This window comes from Molossus molossus, unplaced genomic scaffold (assembly GCF_014108415.1).
Source record: "Molossus molossus isolate mMolMol1 unplaced genomic scaffold, mMolMol1.p scaffold_m16_p_14, whole genome shotgun sequence".
Taxonomy (NCBI): domain Eukaryota; kingdom Metazoa; phylum Chordata; class Mammalia; order Chiroptera; family Molossidae; genus Molossus; species Molossus molossus.
Window position 1 is genome coordinate 9215839 of NW_023425349.1, and position 26405 is coordinate 9242243.

Genomic DNA, 26405 nt, shown 5'->3' on the forward strand with positions numbered 1-26405 from the left:
AAAAAATAATAGATATAGCATTATGAAAGATAGCTTAGAACATTAGTTCTCAAAATGTTGATCTTAGGACACCTTTATTCTTAAAAATTACTGATTCATTATATTTATTATTTACCATACTAGAAATTAAAAATGAAAATACTATATTTTCTGAAATAAAAAATAACAAGAAGAGTGACAGTTTTACATTTTTACCAATTCCTTTACTATATGGCTAAATAGAACGTAGCTGGATTCTTATATCTGCTCCGGTTTTGAATTAGTTACAATATGTTGTTTTGGTTAAATAAAATATCGAGCCCAGCTGGTGTGGCTCAGTGGTTGAGCGTCGACCCATGTATCAAGGGGTCATCAGCTTGATTCCCGCTCAGGGCACATGCCCAGGTTGTGGGACCGATCCCCAGTGGGGGGCATGCAGGAGGCGGCTGTCAATGTTCTCTCTCATCGATGTTTCTACCTCTCTTTCCTTCTTTCTTTCTCTCTCTAAAAATAAATAAAGAAAATTATCTTTTAAAAAAAAGAATATATAGAAAAACTGACCTTACACATATAGTTGAAAAGCAGAAGATATTTTAATAGTCTTTTCAGTAATTGTGGAAATTCCTCTTTGATACTACATAAAATCTTGACAAGTAGTTTTTTAAAGGTTAGCTACAATGTGGTGACTGAAACCAAATCGATGAAATTTCCTATACTCAGTTATTTAAAATTACTAATTGGTCTGTCTTGCACTTTAAATGCACGTTTTACCCATGCATGATATTGTATGTAACATCATGCGTTGATGATCATCTGGAAAATACTGGTTCAATTAGATACCCAAATCTTCCAAATGTTGACACATGTCAAGATATGAAATTTAAAAATTTCATTCTTATCACCACCAATCTCATCAGAAAAGTCTTTAAACAGTGGGAAACTGTTAAGCTCATAAAACGGTAGATATAAGTTTTCCAAAATTATAATTTTTATCTAAAAGGTTGAATGGTATCATTGGCAACAAACTCTACCTTGTCGATTGTTTTCCTGCAAGTGACAGGTTGATTCTCATAGTATTCAACAAATGCCCTGGCCAGTTTGGCTTAGCGGCTGGAACGTCAGCCTGTGGTCCAGAGACCTGGTTTCGGTTCCCGCTAAGGGCACGTACTTCGGTTGCAGTTTGTCCCCGGCCCTGGTTGGGTCGTGCGGGTGGCAGCCACTTGATGTGTCCCTTTCGCTTTGATGTTTCTCTCTCTCTCTCTCTCTCTCTCTCTCTTCCTCTCTCTCCCTCCTGCTCTGTCTGAATTAAAAAAAAAAAAAAAAGGAGCCCTGGCCAGTTTGGCTCAGCGGTTAGAGCGTCGGCCTGCGGTCCGGAGAGACCCGGGTTCGGTTCCCGCTAAGGGCACGTACTTCGGTTGCAGTTTGTCCCCGGCCCTGGTTGGTCGTGCGGGTGGCAGCCACTCAATGTGTCCCTTCACGTCGATGTTTCTCTCTCTCTCTCCCTTCCTCTCTCTCCCTCCCACTCCATCTGTACAAAAAATGGAAAAATATCCTCGGGTGAGGATTAAAAAAAAAAAAAAAAAAGGAAAAATTTCCTCCGGTGAAGATAAAAAAAAAGAAATGTCTGTCAAATACCCAAGGATGAATAACGAGTTTGTCAGGCATTCTTTCAAGTAAAATTGGTGTCTCATGAAAAATAAACAAACAAGAAAAAAAAAACAGGTAGTAAGCTTACAACTCAAACAATCATATAGGTGTTTTTCCTTGAGATATTTCATTCCAGATTGCACTAGAAATGTATCAGGGGTACTTACTATTTTCTTCACATAGAATATTAAAAAGATGTGTGCTCAAGGATTGAGATGTAATAAATACTTTTTACTGCTTCACCAGAGACTCTCAAAAGGTCTCTTTTTTTAAATTGTGAGAGACAACATGACTGGGAGCACAGTCTGTGCCACTGCCCTGCTTTGTGCTAACTGCCTCGGCAAATTCACCCACCTTTCTTGTGCACCATCAGTGCAAATGTCAACACATGGAAAGGACAATAACCTTTTGTTATTATGAAAATCGTTTTTTGTGTTCTTTTTTTTTTTAACCCTCACCTAAGGATATTTTTCCATTTACCATCAGATAGAGGGAGAGAGAGAGAGAAACACTGACGTGAGACTGCTTGCCTTCCACACGACCTGACCAGGGCTGGGGATGAACCATAAGTAAGGTACGTGCCCTTGACTGGAATCGAACCAGTAACTCATTGGTCCACAGGCCAATGCTCTAACCACTGAGTAAAACTGGCCAGGGCAAACCAGTTTGATCTCAACTCCCCACTCCAAAGGGTCTTAAGGACCCTCAGTGGTCCATAATAACTATAGTTTGAAAGCCGCAACTTTAGAACAATGGTTCTCAACTGGGGCTATTTTGCACCCCCAGCAATCATTTGACAATGTCTGGACACATTTTTGGTTGTTACAACTGCAAGGGAGAGAAGAAGGTGGTGTGCTCCCAGTAGAGGCCAGAGATGCTGCTAAATATCCTACAATGCACAGGACAGGCCCCACAACAAAGAACTATCTGACCCAAATGTCCATAGTACTGAGGATGAGAAACCTTGGTATAGAACAAACAAAAATGTTAAAAAAAAAAAAAAAGGTATCTCGAAATCCAGTACCCAATATATGTTTAAAACTACTGCTAGCAGTTTGGTGTTTCTTTCCAGTGTTTTCACTATAATAGATTTTTAAATGTTTTGTCTTATATATAAAATTGTTTAAAATACAGTTTCCAAGTGATATGTTCCAGAAATTTCTCCAAATTATTTCACATTATTTAAAGCATTTAAAAAATAACTGCATAGCCCTGACTAGTTTGGCTCAGCGGTTAGAGCATCAGCCCACAAACCAGCGAGTCCCAAGTTCGATTCTCGCTAAGGGCAGGTATCTCGGTTGTGGTTCGTCCCCGGCCCCAGTTGGGGTTGTGTGGGTGGCAACCAATCGATGTGTCTCTCTCACATCGATGTTTCCCTTTCTCTCTCTCTCTCCCTTTCTCCCTCCTGCTCCATCTGAAGATAAATGCAAAAATGTCCTTGGGTGAGGATAAAAAATAAATAAATAAATAAACAAACAAACAAATAACTGCATAGCCCAGCCAGTATGGCTCAGTGGTTGAGCGTCGACCCATGCACCAAGAGGTCGCCAGTTCAATTTCTGGTCAGGGCACATACCCAGGTTGTGGGCCCAATCTCTAGTGGGGGGCATGTAGGAGGCAGCCAATAGATGTTCTCTCTCATCAATATTTCTCTCTCTCTCTCTCCCTTCCTCTCTTTCTAAAATCAATGAAAAATAAATAAATAAAAATAACCGCGTAAATTCTAATAAGTGGTTTAGCCATTCTATGATTAGGTTATTTCTAAATTATTTGCAAACATTAACATTAAAGAACATCTTTGTGCCCTGGCCAGTTGCTCAGTGGTTAGAGCATTGGCCCAGAGACCAAAGGGTCACAGGTTCAATTCCCGGTGAAGGGCACATACCTGGGTTGCAGGTTCCATCCCCAGCCCCAGTCAGAGTCATATGGGAGACAACCAACAGATGTATCTCTCTCATATCAATGTTTCTCTCTCTCCCTCCCTCCTTCCCTCCCTTTCACTCCTTAAAAACACAAAAAAAAATCAATGGAAAAACATCTTTGGGTGAGGATTAACCAAAAATAAATAAATAAATAAATAAATAAAAACAATATCTTTGTGCATAAGACTTTCTCCATACATGGAACTATTTCCTTATGACTGATTCCTAAGGTGGACCAAATTTAGTATGTGAAATTTTTTTTTTTTTAATCCTCATCCAAGGACATTTTTCCATTCTTTGTTCAGATAGAGTGGGGGGGGGGAGAAACATTGACGTAAAAGGGACACATCGAGTGGCTGCCACCCGCATGACCCAATCAGGGCTGGGGACAAACTGCAACTGAGGTACGTGTCCTTAGCAGAAACCAAACCCAGGTCTCTCTGGACCGCAGGCCGACACTCTATAACTGCTGAGCCAAACCGGCCACGGCAGTATGTGAATTTTTAAGGCCTTATATACCTATTGCCAAATTATGCCCCAACGTGCTATAACAATTGATATTATCACCAGCAATGTGTAAGACTGCCAGTCTCACCACGAGTGTGACTGTTTTATTTATTTATGTATTTATTTATTTATTTTTTAATCCTCACCCAAGGACACTTTTGCATTTATTCTCAGACAGAGCAGGAGGCAGAGGGGTGGGGGGGGGGAGAGAGAAACATTGACGTGAGACACATCAAGTGGTCACCACCTGCACCCACCTGGGGCTGGGGACAAACTGCAACCGAGGTACATGCCCTTAGCAGGAACTGAACCTAGGACTCTCCAGCCCACAGGCCGATGCTCTAACCGCTGAGCCAAACCAGCCAGGGCAAGTGTGACTGTTTTAAAAAATCATTTCCCCTTCTTACCATGAGTTACTTCATCCATGTCTGGACTAGTGACAGAATCTTTACCCCCAAAGTCAGAGCTGCACTCTGATCTCAGGTCTTCAATCTTATTGGGAATATCCTCAGAGGTTGCACTGATGCCTTAAAAAAAAGAAAGCAAAAAAATAAACAGAAAGAACAAAATAACCACACAAAAAGTATATGAGATTTGGGGAAATGTAAACATTCTCAAATTTTTGCATCCCAATTTTATACATGTGAGTTGTACAATAATTATCCTTTATTGTACTATTGCTTACATTTGCGCAACATAACCAGAACTATCATATGACATTTAAATACAGTAGCACAGCTACCAAGAACAGATAGAGGTATAGAGGGAACACATACAGACTGTCTGCCAATTACTTCAACAGGCTCTAAAAAAGCCACAACATTCAATTCTCATAGATTTAAGGGTCCATAGAAATCTTTTTTTTTTTTCCGGAAATTACTCAGCTCTTAAATAAAACACATTTCTTTGCTATCAACTTTATAAATAGGGAGGTGGGAACACATCTTGAAATCCTTATTCCTTAAAACAAGACAGACATACCCGACACAACACTGAGGCCTGGTGTGCTGGGGCGGGAACTGACCTCCCTGACATCCGTATCATCAGATGTGCTGCCCAGTCCCGAACAGCTCTCCAGTTCCTGCAGACGTTCCTCCTGCTTTAGATCTGGGGCCTCTAAACAGAAGATGTGAGGTGTCACATTAGTGATTTGTTAGCATGCCACAGTTTCAGCTTGTGACCCAGATGATGAAAGCTACCAGGGCATGAATGAAATCAGTGTAAATAGATTTCTAAGTCTGGGCCAGTTAGCAAAGTTAGTTAGATTAAGTGTTAAGAAAGTAAGGTTGTGATTTTCATCCCCAATCTAGGCCAGTTTGTCATGCAAAGATGAAAACTGCTTCCATGTCACTAATCTCATAGTATGTGCTCTTGGTTAGCAAGTACACTGAGCAAGAGAATATGAAATAACCTAGCATTAAATCAACCACTTTCTAAAAAACAACTATTGATGCTCAACAGATAGTGAGCTAATCCTACTGTCTCCTTATGTAAAGGTTAGCATATCTGAATGTGTTAAGATTATAAAACACATATCAGGACCACTTAATTATTCTTGAGCCAAGAAGATTAGACAGAATGTAATTCACACACAGTTATTTATATTTGCATTCTGGTAGTTGACATTTAGTTGAAGGCAAAGAGTTATCTTCATAATCAGAAAAAAATAAAATAGAAATACAATACATGAGAAAAAAGAAAATACAAAACACTTTATATACATTTACAATAATTCTGCACAAAATAATTCTCAATACTCCAGAGTCTCAATTTCAGTGCATTTCAAGAATACATTAGATATCTTTTAAAGGGTCAAGTTCTCCCCGTGTAAATCTAAACATGCTTACCAGGCATCCAACCACTCAGGGATGCTCTTTTGTGATGAGTTAGTGGGACACACTGGACTCAGTGTCCCACACAGAACCCTGATGAATTACTAACAGTTGCTTCCAAAAGAACTGAACGCAGAGTCAGAAAGCTCCTGCCATCTTAGCCAATGCCATCCAACACTGCATTTTTTCTTGATGAACAGAAAATGCCATAAACTAATTTTCCATTTGACATTCTTAGCAATATGATTTCCTCACACTTGTCAATGTATATGTCAAATGTATATCTGACAAAATGTCCATATACAGAAATTAGAATTCCTTACATTTAAAACTTCTGTGCAAATCAAAATGCAAATAATGACAGCATACTAACCTGAGTCACTTGGCAAAACCTCTACACTCCAAGCTTCGCTTGTTGTCTCTGATATGGTAGAACCAGTGCAGGGGTCAAGAAGCACTGATCCTGACCCTGGCAGGCACAGTAAACTGCCTAACATGTTCTCTGCTGCTGCACCTGTATAACCAGTGGGGAGCAAAGGGTTAACAAAGATCCTGATGGAAAGCAGCAATAATGGAGAAAAGCCAAACACTAACCCTAACAAACCTCTCTACTCTATCCACAAGAAAGAAGCCAAGGTAAGAGTCATTTCAATCAATAACACCACTAAAACCTCAAATTCCCACTTGTGGTCGCAAGCTCTTTTTCATCTATTGCCTCCTGTTCACCTTGGACTCTCCATAGAGAAAACACATTGTTAGATCAAGTCATTTCAACTAGCTTTCACCTTGGTTTTTCAGCAAATTTTATGTGTGTTCCTAATAACTCTCTCAAATTTATAGTCCTGCAAGGATTAAAAACACTCAAATGGAGACATTTAAACACAAAAGTTATACTGGCCGAAATATGTTTTCTTCTGGCACATTAGCCACATATTCAGAGCAATAAAATATATTTGCAGTAAACACACATTGCTTCTCCAGCACCTGTTTAACTGCAAATACAGCTTATTGCTCAAATAGAGCTTACTGCCAGAAAAAATACTAAATGCTTTAGCATCTGGAACAAAGTAATGCAAGAACCAATTAAGAAATCTATTTACACTACTTAAAAATTATACAGGATTGCCCTGGCTGGTGTGGCTCTGTGCTTGGAGCATCAGCCCACACACCGAAGGGTCAAGGGTTCGAATCCCAGTCAAGGGCACGTACCTGGGTTGCAGGTTCAATCCCCAGCCCTGGTCAGGGTGCATGCAGGAAGCAACGAATTGATGTGTGTCTCTCACATCGATGTTTCTCTCTCTTTACTTCTCCTTCTCTCTTCCCCACCCCTTTTCTCCCCCCCTCTCTCTCCCCTCCCTCCCTCCCTTCCACCCTCTCCAAAAATCAATGGAAAAAATATCCTCGGTTAAGGATTAACAACAACAACAACAACAAAAATACATACAGGATTAAACATTATTATACACCTTTGTTAAAAATACTCAAGTTCAATGCTCCACTACTTCTGGCTAAACCTAATACAAGAACAATTCTACTCCAGTGCATGAAAAAACTTCTGGGAAAAAGTTACTGGTAAAAGTTACCTTTTAAAGATATGTCATTACCTAATTACAAATATAAAGTCTGGAACCTGCTGAAACATAATGGGGGAAGGGGATAAAAGGTAGTGGGTGGGAGAAGAGATGAAACAAGCTGGCCATGTGTGTGTGTGACTGCTGAAGCTGAATGATGGGTACGCAAAGCTCATTATGCTATTCTGCCTGGTATTTGTTTGAAATGTTCCATGATTTAAAAAGAAAATGAAGCCCTGGCCGGTTTGGCTCAGCGGTTAGAACGTCGGCCTGTGGTCCAGAGAGACCCGGGTTCGGTTCCTGCTAAAGGTGCATACCTCAGTTGCAGTCTGTCCCTGTCCCTGGCCCTGGTTGGTCGTGCGGGTGGCAGCCACTCGATGGGTTCCTTTCGCATCGATGTTTCTCTCTTTCTCTCTTCCTCTCTCTCCCTCCCACTCTATATGAACAAAAAATGAAAAAATGTCCTCGGGTGAGGATAAAAAAGAAAAAGAAAAAGAAAATGAAGATGGTGGTTACAAGACAGAATGAATCTTTCAGAATTCACAGAACAGTATCCTAAGAGGGATGAATTTTAATGTTTGTAAATTATACATCAATAAACTTGATATAAAAAAAAAAGAAAAAGAAAAAAACTGGTTACTTTTTGGAACTGAATTAATCCTTCCAGAGGTAAATTCAATTTCTAGAGGTTCTCAGTATCATATTATTCTGAAAGATTTATGGCTGTAATCAGAATTTTCATCTTAGGTGTTTAGTCTCTAAAGAACATCCTAATCATCGACTAAGAACATATACTACAAACAATACTGGACAATAAGCTAATTCAAAAGACTGGTTTTTCTTCTTTAGGGGAGTGGGGGTAGAGTTAAACACAGACAGGAAAAGCATACCTATATTTAAGTAAAGAAAAAAAAAAATACAGAAATGCCTTGTTATATGCAGCTATCTCTGTTTCCCAGTCAGTGCTGTCGGAGCACTGAAGTTCCCTCCCAAGAAGGGTGGTGGATATGAACAACTAAATAGCAATCTTCCAGAGACATTAAAGAGTAGTTACCTGCAATTTCTTGCAAACGATCTTCATCAATGTTAGGGTCAAAATCACTTCCTAAGACATCTGTACTCCAGGTCTCACTCACTGTTTCTGATATATCCCTATCATCTGTCAATCCCATCATATCACGAATTTCAAACTTCCTCAGTTTATCATCAAGATTATCTTGTGTCGTGGCTATCAAAAACAAAATTAAGCACTTAAAAAATGGTAACACAACTATGATTTCTTAATCAAATTTGAAGAACTTTAAGTATTTGAAATCCATTTTACATATTTTATAGTTAGCACTGGGCACACAATACCAAAACATTGAATTATTCCCCCACAGGTGTAGTCTTTCCCTCTCTGAACTGAGCTCAGTATATGTACTCCCCTTCCTGCAGATTAACTGGGGCCATCAATGCAATCAATTGTCTCCCTGTATCCTCAACCACTGCAGTGTGACTTTGATCAAGAACTGAGATAGCCCCGGCCGGTTTTCTCAGTGGTTAGAGCATCAGCCTGTGGACCAGAGTCCCAGGTTTGATTCCGGCCAAAGGCACGTACCTCAGTTGTGGTTTGTCCCCAGCCCCAGTTGGGGTCGTGCAGGTGGCAACCAATCGATGTGTCCTCTCACATCAATGTTTCTCTCTTCCCCTCCTACTCTGTCTGAAGATAATGTAAAAATATCCTCGGGTGAGGATTCAAAAAAAAAAAGAAAATTCATTTTCTGGAAAAAAAATTTGGATTTATAAAAAAAAAAAAAAAAGAATCAGGATATATTCTTATCTCTTTGAATTTGCACAGGGCCTTATTACTCGCTTTGGCCAAAAGGGTACAGAGGAAGTGTGCCAGTTGTGAGGTTAGGCCTCCAGTGACATTATAAACTTTTGCTTTCTCTCTCACCCTTGCTTCTCTCATGAGAACAAGCTTAAGCTGGCCAGGAGGATGAGGGTCCACACTGGAGCAAAGCAAAGATCATTCTAGACATGCCAGCTCCCCACTGACCAATCGACCCCCAGCTAAGATTAGCAGAACTCCCTACTCGACCACTGGTGACCATAGATGTATCAGTGAGCCCAGTCCAAAGCAGAAACAGCACCCAGCTGACACACAGACTTGAGAGCAGAAATAAATGTTTACTGTTTTAAATCATTAAGTTTTAAGGTGGCTTGTTACATAACACTGTGGCAATAATTAACTGATAAACCCATACTAAAAAATATTTTTCATTTGACTTGGATATATCCCTCCCACCCCAATTCTAGAGTTTTCTCTAATGAGAAGCAACAGTCTGCAATTCATGTCTGAATCTAGTGTTCACAAAATGTAGACTGCCAACCCCTACATCAGAGTGACCTAGATAGAGGGCCTGTTAAGGAGGTGACAGGCTCCCAGTTTCTGTTGTAAGCTAGCATTATTTTAGTTTTCTCTACTGTTTGTAGAAAATTTAATCCTAATTGATACAATGACAAATTGATCCAGTAAACTATACCACTGCTTTTATTCACGCCACCCATACCCCGACTGGCAATGCTCTCCTCCTCTCTAAAATGGACCGAACCAGGGTTTCTAGAAATGAGACATGAAAAGTGGTTCTTGTTTTTTAAACTCCCCAGGTAATTTTTATGCACAATGAATTGCAAGAATCACTGCCTCAAACCCAGTTGAGAACATGTACCCTTCACACCCCACTGAAGGCCACCAGTAGTCTTTAAATACAATCCAAAGACCCTTTTCAGATTAATCTTCCCAAAGTACAACAGGGACCCAGCTGTTTCCCAGTCCTTACTTCGTGCTATTCCCTACATCAGTGGTTCTCAACCTGTGGGTCACGAGCCCTTTTGGGATCGAACGACCCTTTCACAGGGGTTGCCTAAGACCATCGGAAAACATGTATTTCCAATGGTGATTCATAACAGTGGCAAAATTACAGTTATGAAGTAGCAACAAAAATAATTTTATGGTTGGGGGTCACCACAACATGAAGAACTGTATTAAAGGGCTGTGGTTGCCCTGGCCGGTTTGGCTCAGCGGTTACAGCGTCGGCCTGTGGTCCGGAGAGACCCGGGTTCAGTTCCCACTAAGGGCATGTACCTCGGTTGCAGTTTGTCCCCGGCCCTGGTCAGTTGTGCGGGTGGCAGCCACTCGATGTGTCCCTTTCACATCGATGTTTCTCTCTCTCTGTTCTTCTCCCTCCCTCCCACTCTACCTGAACAAAAAATGGAAAAAACGTCCTCTGGTGAGGATTAAAAATAAATAAATAAATAAATAAAGGGCTGTGGTATTAGAAAGGTTGAGAACCACTGCCCTACATGGTAGTTCCCAAATAAATACTGTGGTTTCCCACCTCTCTGACTTGCTTATAGCTTATACCATTCCTGCCAGTGCAATGCCAGCCAGGCTTTAAGGCTGGTATTTTCTTCCAATAAGCTTTCCCCTAAATTTTCAATCACTCAGAACTGCCACATTTGTGTACCGTTCTCTCCCTGTTCCAGGTTCCTTGAGCCATGAGGTTTTATCTTTGTGTCTCTTAAAATTTTAATATTACAGAATTGAAATACCAAATGTTACAGAATTCAAGCCATTCATTTTCATTTTTCTATGTAACTAAAATCTAAACAATTCACTTACCAACTAAACACATCTTGAAGAACTGAAGGAACTATGAATAAATGTAAGTCTAATGGTCATTCTATAATCAAATTTAGTCTTACTGACCATGGCCAACTCACATGGCAACACATCGTTTCTCTTGCAACCAGGTAAGTCCTTTGCTACTTCAGCACCTGTGTCCCCTTCACCTTACCTTGCTCATGCTCCAGTAGCTGGAGAGCATCAGCTCCATTACTGCCAGAAGGTCCTGCTCCCAGTTCTGATACAGACTCTCCTTCTAGGTCTAGAGAGGACACTGAGTTGGAGCGATTTGAAGGACCTAGAGAAACGTTTCTACTGTGAGTGAGCTTAAATAGTCATGAGCCATCATGCAACTTTTCATGCCTTGATAAAGGACTAAAGACTACGTAAAGTGCTTTTAACGCTGCGTTTATACCTTAAAAATATATATGCCCTTTAGGCCAGCAATTCTGCTTCTAGAGAATTATCCTAAGGAACAATTCAAAAATACATCTAAAGTTGCTTATTTCAGGGCTTCTTACAAGCAGAAAATGGAAGCAATTTACATTTTTAATCACAGAAGAATGTTTAAATAAATTATGATACAAAATAGCCATTAAACACCATGTTATTTAAGAATGTTAAATTATCAAGAGAAATGTTACTGTTATATTGTTAAACAAAAAAAGGTTACAAAACAGCATCAACCTAATCTTGCTATAAATAAACCAAAATGTTAACTGTTATTAACAGAATGGTAAGATTGCAGATAATTCCATTTTTTTCAGCATTTTCTAGAATGAATGTACATTACTTATGTTTTGAAAAATTAGAGGAAAGAAAAAGTTATCACATTTTATGTTTATTCTAAAATGTTAGTAAACTTGAACTTTTTCATTAAAAATATTGGTCCTAGTAGAATATGGAATGACAGTCTCACTTCAAAATCTTGCCTTTAAATTTCTTTTTATTCCTATTTCCATTTTATCTTTCCTCTTCATAAAACGTGTGAGTGTGAGAATAAACAGAACATTAGAAATATACACAACATCCTGAAATACTAGTGAGTCCATTTTTCCCATTTAGACATGCATTGCATCGCTCTAAAGGAGCTCTATACATTTCGGTATATGTCAACATTAGAGAAACAAAACTTGGTATTATTCAAATCTCAGTGAAGACTCATATCTTCTCCATTTTATATGATCAAAAGTCTCTTGCAATCTTTTTTTAAAAATTGTTTTTCTTGCAATCTTAATTTTATTCAAGAAACAATCTTACAGCCAACTGTTCCAGATCATTAGAGGAAAACTTCATTACTCTCCTCAGTCAGGGGCACAACTGGTATAATTATAATCTATAAGGCTCCTTTAAAGAACACAAAACAAAATATTACTTGAATTACACAACTCCTTGAATGAAGTAACCCTTCACCTTCAGATATTCCTTCCAGATTATCACTGCAGAGGGAAAAGCGCAAGGTTTTATCAGGTTTACCGTGGAGTTTGTTTTCATCGACAGGGACATCTCCTTGTCCTCCATCCGAAAGTTGCATGTTTAGGACCTAAAAATTAAAATGCCATTGGTTTGTCACACCTGAAAAAAAACCAAACTACAGCAAATACATATTTAAGTTCTTTTTAATCTTAAATTATCATTTTTATCTATAAACCAATCTATAAGGTTCTAATCAAACTTTTAAGTACCCCTAGAAGAAAAGTGTAAGTATCAGTGAGAAGAACTGAACCTATGCCCTTCCATCGCCCTACAGGTACCAGAGCGTGAACGGGCAACCGGACAGCAAATCAGCAGTGGTCAGGATTTTAAGAATCAGAAGGCTGTGGTGCAGCAGGCCAGTCCTTCTGCTTCTGCCATGTGCCAACTATGTTATCTTGGATAAGTTATTTAAACTGCCTAAACCTCCATTCTTTCATCTATAAAATGCTGATAGCAGTGTGTATGCCATTGAGTTATTGAGGGTAAATAAAAGATGCACATAAAGCCCTGGCTAGGTGGCTCAGTTGGTTAGATCATCGTCCTGAAATGCCAAGTGTGTGGGTTCGATCCCTGGTCAGGGCACATACAAGAAATCAACCAAATGCCCTGGCCTGTTTGGCTCAGCAGTTAGAGCATCAGTTATGGACCAGTGAGTCGTGGGTTCGATTCTGGTCAAGGGCATGTACCTCGGTTGCAGTTTGTTCTTGGCCCTGGTCGGGTTGTGCAGGAGGCACCCAGTCGATGTGTCTCTCTCACAACGATGTTCCTCTCTCCCTCTCCCCCTCCCTCCCTCCCTCCCTCCCTCCCTCCCTCCCTCTCTATCTGATGATAAATAGAAAAAAAAAAAAAAAATCCTCAGGTGAAGATTAAAAATAAAAAAATCAATAAAGAAAAAAAATTAACAACTACTATGAACAATTATATGGCAACAAATTCGACAATCTAAGCAAAATGGACAAATTTCTAGAAACACACAGTCTCCCAAAACTGGACCAGGAACAGATAGAAAACATGAACAGACCAATTACAACTAAGGAAATTGAAGAGGGAATCAAGACTCTCCCAGCAAACAAAAGCCCAGGCCCAGATGGCTTCACGAGGGAGTTTTACCGAAAATTCAAAAATGAACTAACACCCATTCTCCTCAAACTATTTCAAAAAATTCAAGAAGAAGGAAGACTTCCAAACTCATTTTATGAGGCCAGCATAATTCTAATTCCAAAACCAGAAAAAGACACTACAAAGAAAAAAAACTACAGGCCAATATCCCTGATGAACATAGACACCAAAATCCTGAACAAAATACTAGCAAATTGAATCCAGTGATATATCAAAAAAATTATTCACCATGACCAAGTAGAATTCATCCCAGGGATACAAGGCTGGTATAATATTCGCAAATCAATAAATGTAATACACCACATAAACAAAATGAAGAATAAAAACCAAACGATCATATCAATAGATGCTGAGAAAGCATTCGACAAAATCCAGCACCCATTTCTGATAAAAACGCTCAGCAATGTGGGAATAGAGGGATCATATCTCGACATAATAAAGGCCATATATGAAAGACCTACAGCCAACATCATCCTCAATGGGCAGAAACTAAAAGCATTTCCCTTAAGAACAGGAACAAGACAGGGATGTCCACTTTTGCCACTCTTATTTAACATAGAAATAAAAGGGATCCAAATTGGAAAGGAGGAAGTGACACTATCATTATTTGCAGATGACACGATATTATACATAGAAAACCCTAAAGAATCCATCAAAAATCTACTAGACTTAATAAATGGATTTGGTAAAGTAGTAGGATACAAAATTAATGTCAAGAAATCAACAGCATTCTTATATACCAACGATGAACTCTCAGAAAGAGAAACTAAAAAAATCCCATTTACCATCGCGGCAAAAAAATTAAGATACCTAGGAATAAATTTAACCAAAGAAGTAAAAGACCTATTTGCAGAAAACTACAGGATATTGAAAAAAGAAATAGAGGAAGATATAAAAAAAAGTGGAAGCACATACCTTGTTCATGGATTGGAAGAATTAACAGCATTAAAATGTTCATATTACCCAAAGCAATCTATAGATTCAATGCAATCCCCATCAAAATACCAACGACATATTTCAGAGAACTAGAACAAATACTTCAAAAGTTCATATGGAACCAAAAAAGACCCTGAATAGCCACAGCAATCTTGAAAAAGGACAAAGTAGGTGGGATCACAATACCAGATATCAGGTTATACTACAAAGCGACTGTAATCAAAACAGCCTGGTACTGGCACAAGAACAGGCACATAGGCCAGTGAAACAGAACAAGAACAGAGAACCCAGAAATGGACCCAAGACATTATGCTCAATTAATATTTGACAAAGTTGGCAAGAGCATACAATGGAGTAAAGACAGCCTCTTTAATGAATGGTGTTGGGAAAATTGGACAGCTACATGCAAAGAAATGAAACTAGACCATCAACTTACACCATACACAAAAATAAACTCAAAATGGATAAAAGACTTAAATGTGACCCATGAATCCATAAAAATCCTAGAAGAAAATGTAGGCAACAAAATTTCAGACATCATACGCAGCAGAATTTTCATTGATACATCACCTAAGGCAACAGAAACAAAGGAAAAAATGAACACATGGGACTACATCAAACTAAAAAGCTGCACAGCAAAAGATACAACCATCAAAATGGAAAGGCAACCCACTGTATGGGAGAGCATCATTGCCAATGATACATCAGATAAGGGGTTATTTCCAAAATATATAGAGTACTCATACAACTCAACAAAAGGAAGACAAAAAACCCATTTAAAAAGTGGGCAGAGGACCTGAATAGACACCTCTCCAAACAGGACATACAAATGGCCAAGAGTCTTATGAAGAAATGCTCAACATCACTAATCATCAGAGAGATGCAAATTAAAACAACAATGAGGTATCACCTCACACCGTTCAGAATGGCTGCCATCAACAAATCATCAAATAAGTGTTGGCGAGGGTGTGGAGAAAAGGGAACTCTAGTACACTGTTGGTGGGAATGCAGACTGGTACAGCCACTATGGAAAACACTATGGTGTTACCTCAAAAAATTAAAAATTGAATTGCCAGTGATCCCACTTCTAGGAATATACCCTAAGAAGCCTGAAACACCAATCAGAAAGAATATATGTACCCCCATGTTCATAGCAGCACTATTTACAATAGCTAAGATCTGGAAACAGCCCAAGTGTCCATCAGTAGGTGAATAGATAAAAAAGCTGTGGTACAGCCCTGGCTGGTTTGGCTCAGTGGTTAGAGCATCAGCCTGCGGTCCCGAGAGACCCAGGTTTGGTTCCCGCTAAGGGTATGTACCTTGGTTGCAGTTTGTCCCAGGCCCTGGTTGGTCGTGCGGGTGGCAGCCACTCGATGTGTTCCTTTCACATCGATGTTTCTCTCTCTCTCTCTTCCTCTCTCTCCCTCCCACTCTACCTGAACAAAAAATGTCCTCGGGTGAGGATAAAAAAAAAAGCTGTGGTACATGTACACAATGGAATACTATGCAGATGTAAGAAAAAAAGATCTCTTATCCTTTGAGACGACATGGAGAGACCTGGAAAGTATTATCCTAAGCGAAACAAGCCAAGCAGAAAAAGACAAGTATCACATGATCTCACTTATCTGTGGAATATAATGAACATAACAGTCTGAGGAATAGGGTAGACCCAGAGATATGGAAGTAAGGTTCAGACTGACAACCCTAGGAAGAGGGAGTGGTGGAGGGGGGAGGAGATAAACCACAGAACTTATATGCATGTATGCATAACCAATGGACATGGACAACAAAACTGGGGAAATGGGGGGGGGATGGGGAAGAGAGTCAATGGGGTAAAAAAGGAGAAATATCTGTACCAAAAATAAAATAAAAAAAAAAAAAGAATCAACTAATGAATGCATAAATAAGTGGAACAACAAAGTTAACAAGAAAAAAAAACATATAAACAAATAGATACCCGAGTTTATAATTATTATTATTTTAATCCTCATACAAGGACATTTTTCCATTTTTGTTCAGATAGAGTGGGAAGGAGGGAGAGGAAGAGAGAGAGAAACATCGGTGTGAGAGGGATACATCAACTGGTTGCCTCCCACGTGACCCCAACCAAGGCCAGGGACAAGCCGCAACCAAGGTACGTGCCCTTGGCTGGAATTGAACCTGTGACTCATCAGTCAGGAGGCCGACGTTCTAACCACTGAGCCAAACTGGCCAGGGCGAGACACCAGAATTTAATCGACTAGACTAGTTTGAACCCCCATTCAATCACTATACACATGGCCACAAAAGTCCATACCAGAAGCTGGTATGTGACTTCACAGCCACCTGTAGCTTAGAGCTGATGGCCTTTTTATAACATTTTCTATTTGTCAGAGGATTTCCAAATGACATAATTACTTGTCACTCCCCATAAACCTCATAACTCAGCTTTGTATGTGTACCTCCAACTCAATGAAGAACTGAATGCTTCGTTGGAAGTTAAACAGCAGGTTTTAGACACACCTGAAACTTGAACTCAAAGCCATTGGGTTCCTAGGTTGCTGCTGGAATATGAAGGAAGAATAGTATCCTTACTTAATAAGAAAAAAACACACACCAAAAAAACACAAAAACCTCTAGGTGCTGTTTTGGCCCTGCACTTATATGAGTAAATTACAGGTTTTTAAATGGCTCTATATATTTACTCATGTAATGGTATTAAAAAGTTACTTAAGCCCTGGCGGGTTTGGCTCAGCAGTTAGAGTATCAGCCTGAGGACCAAAGGGTCACAGGTTCGATTTCCAGTCAAGGGCACTGCAGGTTTCCCCAGCCCCAGTCGGGGTCATGCAGGAGGCAAAAAATCACTGTGTCTCTTTCACATCAACGTTTCTCTTTCTCTCTCTCCCTCCCTTCCTCCCTCCCTTTCCCTTTCTTCCAGTCTATCTAAAAAATCAATGGAAAAAATATCCTCAGGTGAGAATTAACAACAACAAAAAAGCTATCTAAACCCTGGCCAGTTTGGCTCAGAGGTTAGAGCATCAGCCTACGGACTGAAAGGTTGTAGGTTCGAATTCTCAGTCAAGGGCACATACCTGGGTTGCAGGTGTGATCCCCAGCCCTGGTCAGGGTCATGCGGGAGGCAACCAATCGATGTGTCCCTCACATCAATGTTTCTCTGTTTCTTTCTCTCCCTCCCTCTCCCTTCCACTTTATTTAAAGAAAAATCAATGGAAAAATAGGCTCAGTTAAGGATTAATAAAAACGTTACTTAAAAGTAGATATTTTCCTATTTGCTTGAAATTAAATGCAGACATAAAATTTTACACTCTGTATTTTTAAGATAACTCAGACCTTTAAACTCATAGTAAGTGATGTGCAATGAATCTTCAGGCAACCATCAACTTAAAGGCATACAGAGTGGTACAAATTAATGAAAACAAAGGTATCACACCACAATGAAGACATTTCCCTGCACTGGAATACAGACCGCAGTCTTCAAGGCTGCCACTGAACTGGGGGTTGGGGACAGGTAACATGGTAAGGTAAATGCCACAGAGCTCACTGACTGACAATCAACTGTTTTTTCCCTCATTAAGTATTGCCCTGGTTCTTACTGAGTTTTTTATTCCATTCCAGGGTCCCTAAAAAGTTCATTCTGACAGTTTCTGCCAGCTCATTCATTTTTGTGTGTGTAGAGGGACAGAGTTTGAGAGTTTGACAGTCCTCTTTCCTATGAATGATGTCACACAGTTCCAAACACAGCCAATGACCATCATCACTTTATCAACCCTGTAACTGGTCCCTTATTCCCAGGCCAGGACTAGGTTTTCTTAAATAGTAAGCAATCGCTGTTGAATGTAAGATGCTGCTTCTTTTACAGGAGGTCACAATGTATGAGGAGGGCTCTTACCTTAAACAGTCAAGATTTCTTCTTTCCTTTTGCCCTGTCCCAAGCTCTTGTTTATAAACATCTTAAAAATGATTCCCATAGCCCTGATCCCATTTCTTCAAAATATTTTATATTTTTAGTTTTCACAGTTATCTCTTCCATTTCTTCCTAACTGGCCAAAGAAAAGAAAGAATTTCTAAAGAATGTTTGGTCATTAAAGCAGAAATACCACTGGGTATATCAGAAAGAAAAGAAACATAAAACACTCCCTGCAAATGACTGGGAAAGTCTCTTCGATTTCCATACCACAACCTCCTGGCTTCCTGTCTCGTCTACTATAAGGAGAATTCCTTTTGGTGTGGTCCTGGTCACCAAATACAGCACCATAGATGTACCAATGTGTAGGGCACAGGAAGTTTAGCATTTGATGGTGTGTCATGGTAGTTCCACTGACAACAATGAAAATTTTCATTTAATGCATACTAATTTATAGAAGCAAGTAACCATTAATTAGAAGACCAGAATCTAAATTTCTAAACAGTGGTGGCTATAAGTTAAATGTAACAATACATTTATACCTCATTTTCTGACATCATCCCTGGAGTAAGCTGGGGGCCTGTCCCTAAGGAAATAACCAACACTTCTTCTGGCTGCACCTCCTGGATGGTTTCTTGAGATGATCCTTCATGGTCCATATGTAAGTCCATTAGCACATTGGTGCGACTTCTGCTCCGAGTTGCTAATAACAAAATTTAAATAAGACAATTTAGAGAAAAAGATAAAATAAAGAAAATGGCACACTAAATACAAAAACATATTTTCTATTAATGTAGAACATTTGCGCATGCACAAAAAGAAAGAATGGTGAGAATATGAGTATGAAAAAAAAAACACCTGTATCTTCCCAGTTACTCTACTGATGACTAATACAGATACTCCTTCAAAACTAAGAATCAGAAACAATGATCCATGTTCACTTGACAGGGAGTGACACACAGATGACCATACCTGCAGAACAGCAAATATGCCCTAATCAATTTAAGACTTAGGATGACAGGAAAAGCACTACCTTATCTCTTATCTGTTCAAGATACCTTCAACTATCTCTCCTACAAAATGATTTAACTGCCACAGGTCTCCCATACTAATAACTCAAAAGCATTATAAAATTTCATGTAGAATCTGATAGCCATATAAAATAATATACATTAATTAGGCAACTGTTGACAAAACCAGAATCAGTTTTTGAAAACATTGTTTTTCCTGAAACGTATTACCTCTTTCCAAAGACAGAGGGAAGATTTCCCTGTTTGAGTGTAAGTTTCCTTTCTGCTTAATAGAAACATTCTAAATTAATTAATACAGAATCTAATTATTTGAGGGTGTTTTTTCCCTACCTAATACTTTTTTCTAAAATAATCCATCCTACAGACCTTAGAAAAACTTCTGAAAGATTTAGATAGTTGGTAATAATTTCTCTATGAGCTTTAGCCTTCTGTGATAAGTTTCAATTTTCTTTCAGAGGTCAATAAAATTCAGTAAAGCCAGAATACTAACTAGCAATTCTATTTCGGTAAAAAAATAATCAAAAGTACAAACATAAAGCAAAACATTTTGACTGAAGCTGACCTACTTAAAAACAGAAATATCAACAGTCCTCTTCTGCCCAGCCGTGTGGCTCAGTGGTTGAGCATCGACCCGTGCACCAAGAGGTCGCCAGTTCGATTCCTGGTCAGGGCACATGCCCAGGTTGTGGGCCCGATCCCTAGTGGGGGGCAGGCAGGAGGAGGCTAATTGATGTTCTCTCTCATTGATTGATGTTTCTGTCTTTCCCTTTCCCTCTCTCTAAAATCAATAAAGAAAAAAAACTAAAACACAGTCCTCTTCTCTCCACAATGCCATAGATCTGCTCATTAGTCACTCTTACTGTCAAAATTCAGGGTACCCATCAACCTTCAAAAGTCAGGTTCATCTCACTATCTTCTACTGAATTGTGAACTTAAATTCAGCTATATGAACTACATGAATCTTAAGCAACAGAGTTCATAATTTATAAAATGCAAGTAATCAAAATTCATGTAACAATTTACATAAAGCAAAAGCAACATGCACATGGAGCACACTTTTATGAACTAGTTCTTAAATAAAAGTTGTACAAGAATAGGAAGAACAGCCTATTACCCACCAAATGGGGTTACTAGAGTAATATGAGCTGTAAGATTGGTGGCTGAGGAATCCCAGGCAGTGATGGCTGCTAACTGTTGTCCTGGGTTGCGAAAGCATTAAACAGAAAGAAAATCAACCCTCTGAATAATGGACAAATTTTTTAAAATATGAAATAAATTCAATGACCAGGTCACATGACTACACAATAATACTACTAGGGAAACATTTGAAATTTACTTTCAATTATACCAGTATTTAATGATACTTCTGGATGAAATGAAGTGGAAGGACTAATGTATATCAGTGAATATAAAGAAAAAAATCTCTAATTTACAAAAAAATCATTTATTTCTTCATGTTAAAAGAGTGCAAATAGGTCCTGGCCGGTTTGGCTCAGCGGTTGGAGCATCCACCTGCGGTCCGGAGAGACCCGGGTTCGGTTCCCGCTAAGGGCACGTACCTCGGTTGCAGTTTGTCCCCGGCCCTGGTTGGTCGTGCGGGTGGCAACCACTCGATGTGTCCCTTTCACATCGATGTTTCCCTCTCTCTCTCTGTTCCTCTCTCTCCCTCCCACTCTATCTGTACAAAAAATGGAAAAATGTCCTCGGGTGAGGATAAAAAAAAAAAAAAACAGGAAAAAAAAAAAAGAGTGCAAATAGCCTATAATAAAATCATTGACTGGCCAGTGTGGCTCAGTGGATTGAGCATCATCCCATGAACTGAGAGGTCCTGGTTCAATTTCTGGTCAGGGCACATGCCTGGGTTGTGGGCTGGATCCCCAGTGGGGGGCATGCAGGAGGCAGCCGATCAATGTTTCTCTCTCACATCAATGTTTCTCTCCTTTCATCTCTAAAAAAAAAAAAAAAAATCAATAAAAACATATAAAAAATTTTTTTTAAATCATTGAGCCCTGGCCAGGCCAGGTAGCTCAGTTGGTACAGCCTCATCCTAATTGACGGACCGAGGTTGTAGGCTCGATCCCAGTCAGGGCACATATAGGAAGCAACCAATGAATGCATAAGTAAGTGGAACAACAAATTGATGTCTCTCTCTCCCCCCTCTTCCTCTCTCTCTCTAAAATCAATAAATAGAAATAATTTCTTAAAAAACGACCCTGGCTGGTTTGGCTCAGTGGTTACAGCATCGGCCTACAGACCAGAGAGACCCAGGTTCGGTTCCTACTAAGGGCATGTACCTCAGTTGCAGTTTGTCCCCGACCCCAGTTGGGGTTATGTGGATGGCAACCAGTTGATGTGTCTCTCTCACATCGATGTTTCTCTCTCTCTCTTCCTCCCTCTCTCCCTCCAGCTCTATCTGAAGATAAATGCAAAAATGTCCTTGGTGAGGATAAAAAAAACACACACAAAAATATACACACAAACGGTATCTTAAAAAAAAAAAAATCACTGAGTGTCAAATGTTATTTTTTCTATTTCTAATTCTGAAATTTACATTTTGGGATGATGAAAGTCAAAGACTTGAAGAATATGGTGCTTTCCTATTGATATAATTCCATGTTATGTTACATGTAAGGTAGGTTAATTTTAAGAAACTCATAATTCTTAACACATCAGTTCATGGAAGTTTAAATATGAAATCCCATTCTTCAAAACATGTAAAATATAGTAACTACTCATGTTCACTATCACTGAGTTCTTCATCGTCATTAAAGAACTGGCACTAAACTACTCTGATCCCTTGGCTAAAAACTCTTTCCTTGTCTTGTTTACTTTGAGTAACTCCCTTTCATCCTTCAAGAGAAAGTGCAGGCTTCATTTGTTCCAGGGTCACCTTCTCAAGGTATCCTGGTAATTCTCTGTGCTTATCTCCACCAATTAATTATGAAAGGCTGTGAGTCAAATCCCCAGTGGGGGGGCATGCAGGAGGTGGCCATTCGATGTTCTTTCATCGCCCCCCCCCCACTTCTCCCTTCCTCTCTCTCTCAAATCAATAAAGAAAACAATTTTTAAAAAAGAATGATGGCCCTGGCCAGTTTGCTCAGCGGTTAGAGCGTCGGCCTGCGGTCCAGAGAGACCTGGGTTTGGTTCTCGCTAAGGGCATATACCTGGGTTGGTTTGTCCCCGGCCCTGGTTGGGTCGTGCGGGTGGCAACCACTCGATGTGTCCCTTTCACGTCGATGTTTCTCTCTCTCTCTCTCTTCCTCTCTCTCCCTCCCACTCTACCTGAACAAAAAATGGAAAAATATCCTTGAGTGACGATAAAAAAAAAAAAAAAGAATGATGTATTAAAAAGGGGGGGGGATTATTAATAGCAATGAAAAAATAGTACCTATTACCTATGTAATTTCAACTTCACTGACAGGAATTTCCAATATTATTTTATTATATTATTCAGAACTTTGTGGAAAGGACAGAGCTACATAATTCAAATAATGACTACTTATAACAAATGACACTTCCAAATTTTCTAAGAAAAGACACTAAAATACAAACTATACCATATATGGCATGATTTCAATTAATTATGAAAAGTGTATCTAGATAAAGTGAAAGCCTACTGCTAAACCTAATTAACCTAGTGCAATTGTAAAAACCTGAATTACTCTTAGTAAATATGGAGAAGATATTTCCAAAATATTTAAAACTGTATTTCAAAACACTGAGCAAGAAAAAGGCTTAAAAAGAAATATTAGACTTAAAGCAAAGCATCAATATGAGAATGTCTCTTTACCTATAGGCAATCGATTCTTTTTATTTGCTGGAGTGGTTGCTGGAGAGAGCTGAGGAGTATTGTAGGGAGTCATTTCCAAACTGCTGCTTTTCCCTGGCTTTGCCTGGGGTAGATTTGCCAATAAATTGTCAAGAGCCATTCTATCTTCTCTCAGTTGGTCTCCAGACATCACACTCTTCATAAAATTCACCTTGCAAAAATAAAACACAATATATATTTCTCACACAATGTACTCATCTATGATTCTGCCCAAGCTTAGATAAGTGACTTCTGACAAAATCCTATTAAATAAAGCCATTACCAGAGTAATAAGCTGACTGTAGGTTATATAAACCACAGTTCTGCTCAACCCTTCCAGAAGATTAACAGAGGACATTGGAGGAGTCTCCACTGCACGGCCCCCAATCACAACATCAAGGAAAGCAGCAACACAGCTCTGTTAAAACAGGAAAAGATCAGTGAAATACCTCCCCTTTAAAATAAGGGAACAAAATTTCTGATTAAGGTGGACAAGCATGCAAAAAGTTTTCTTCTTAAAAATTATATTAAACCTAACATTTAAAAAAATTAAATTCTCTATGAATTGATATAGAATAATCTCCAAAATACTATGGTACATGAAACAAACATGATACAGAACAGTGCACACTATCCTACCATTTGTGAAAAGGGAGGAATGAGTGATTGGGAAAATATATGTAGGAATTTTCTTGTATACATATAGACCTCTTAAAGCATACACAAAAGGTATAATAATATCAAGAAACTTTTGGGGAGGAAATAAAGGCTAGAGATCAGAAGTGGAAGGGAAATTTCACTGTATAACTTTTGAGTTTTAAAATAGGTTGAATGTAGCCTACTCAAATATGATTAATTAAAATTTTATTTAAATTAATAGAACAATGACATAAATACTAACTTATGAAATACACTTAAAATTATACAGTTATTACTGATTTGAATTAGTGACAATTTTAAAAAATTAAACTTCTTAGATAAAATAATCTTAATAGCTCTTTGGTTCTCATTATAGTGTCATCTCCTTAACACTTCTATAAATGGGAATTAGTCATCTTTAGTGACATTTTCCTTTAAATGCTGCTGATCCAACATTATATGCACTACAGCTATACCAAGAGTCATTGAAAAAATATTTAATTTATACATCACCTAAGGACAAGATTTAAGAAAGGGAATAGTTAGGTTTGCTAATACTTCGGCAGAATTTTCTACAAACAGTATTTCACGTGTATTTCACAGTATTCATTCTTACTTTGTCAAATTTTCCAAGGCTGCTCTTTGTCCGGGGATCTCCCTCTTCAGAGCCAGTCATTGCTAACTGCTGCAAAAGGCGGCCAACCTGCAACCCAAAGCAGTGGTAAGGAGACACAGGCTATAGACACAAAGTCCTCTCTATGAAAGCACTTCCATTCTATTCTAAAAATCTGTTTCATAATAATATTCACACCACCTGACCACACATACAAAATAGGGTCCCATATGTGTATCTTATCAACATAATGTTCTTACTATATTTAGTTTATAGAATAAGTAGAAATTTTTCTTTAATTTCTCTTTAACATACTACAACATTAGGAGAAAATATACCACCTTTGTTTCTGATATTATATTTTACGTGTGCTCAGAAAATTTTAAATTAATGCAGTTTGGAAAGTAAACATTACTTCACAGGGCAAAGTCTCTATGCCAAAAGTAACTGTTAATCCCCTCTTTTTAATGACACTTTGCTGAAAGTTAATATCATACAGCATCATCTCTTTTTTTTTTCTTTATTGATTATTTAGACAGAGAGAGGAAGGGAGAGGGAGAGAGAGATGGAAACATCGGTTGGCCGCCTCCTGCATGCCCCCCACTGGGGATCAGGCCCTCAACCTGGGCATGTGCCCTGACCAGGAATTGAACCAGTGACCTCTTGGTGCATGGATCGACACTCAACCACTAAGCCATACTGGCTGGGCGCATCTTCTTACTATCTGGGATAATCCTCCCCCTTATTACTTATTTTGAAAATATGTGATTCAATCTCTGTTAGAATGACAAAAATAAAAACTACTATTTTATCATCACAAGAATAAATTTAGTATTTCACAGAGACTAAAAGTTTTAAATTTTATTTCATGGATTTCTATATAGTTAATTGCTCAATACCCCAATATGACAGAACTGATAATGAAAAAAACATCATTTTTTTTAAAAACCTCATCCAAGGATATGCCCAACTGGCTGGTGTGACTCAGTTGTTGAGCGTTGACCCATGTACCAAGAGGTCCCCAATTCAATTCCTGGTCAGGGCACATGCCCGGTTGTAAGCCAAATCCCCAGTGGGGGGAGTGCAGGAGGCAGTCAATCAATGTTCTGTCTCATCGATATTTCTATCTCTCTCCCTCTCTCTTTCTCTATAAAATCAATTAAAAAATCAATAAATTTTAAAAATTCATCCAAAGATAGATTCTATTCCAAATAAACTCAATCTCTCTTCTTCACAGTATTTCTGTGTGATAAGATATGATTAAAAGGCTCTGGCTGGTTTGGCTCAGCGGTTAGAGCATCCACTCATGAACCAACAGGTCACAGGTTCCATTCCTGGTCAAGGGCACATACCTGGGTTGCAGGTTTGATCTCTGGCCCTGGTTTGGGTCATGTGGGAGGTAACCAGTTGATATGTTTCTCTCACATTGATGTTTCTCTCTCTCTCTCTACCCCTCTCCTTAACCTCAGGAGAGAATTTAAAAAATTAAATAAAAAAAAAAAGATATAATTAAAAGATTTTCTTAAGAAATAATAACATGGCCCAGCTGGTGTGGCTCAGTGGATTGAGCATCATCCCATGGACTAAGAGATCCCAATTTGATTCCCAGTCAGGGCATATGCTCAAGTTTGCGAACTCAATCCCCAGTAGGGGGCATGCAAGAGGTGGCCAATAGATGTTTGTCTCTCATATCGATGTTTCTCTCTCTCCCTTCCTCTCTCTCTAAAAAAATCAATAAAAACATTAAAAAT

General features: G+C 38.9%; 1 protein-coding gene across 12 annotated transcripts in view; it reads right to left on the minus strand.

Moving 5' to 3' along the window:
- The window catches only part of GAPVD1 (GTPase activating protein and VPS9 domains 1), an 82106-nt gene that overhangs the window by 23487 nt on the left and 32214 nt on the right, over positions 1 to 26405 (minus strand). For 3 of the 12 annotated variants that reach the window (XM_036260309.1, XM_036260311.1, XM_036260314.1), the window contains exons 4-13: positions 24658 to 24744; positions 23686 to 23820; positions 23385 to 23574; positions 19106 to 19266; positions 12542 to 12671; positions 11301 to 11426; positions 8513 to 8686; positions 6261 to 6401; positions 5037 to 5171; positions 4463 to 4582 (exon numbers count right to left, since the gene is read on the minus strand). In XM_036260309.1, the coding sequence (XP_036116202.1) occupies positions 4463 to 4582; positions 5037 to 5171; positions 6261 to 6401; positions 8513 to 8686; positions 11301 to 11426; positions 12542 to 12671; positions 19106 to 19266; positions 23385 to 23574; positions 23686 to 23820; positions 24658 to 24744 (1399 nt within the window). Of the gene's footprint in view, positions 1 to 4462; positions 4583 to 5036; positions 5172 to 6260; positions 6402 to 8512; positions 8687 to 11300; positions 11427 to 12449; positions 12476 to 12503; positions 12672 to 18571; positions 18700 to 19105; positions 19267 to 23384; positions 23575 to 23685; positions 23821 to 24657; positions 24745 to 26405 lie in introns of those variants that run through there. The other 9 variants (XM_036260313.1, XM_036260317.1, XR_004959462.1 and 6 more) reach the window with 8 other exon arrangements.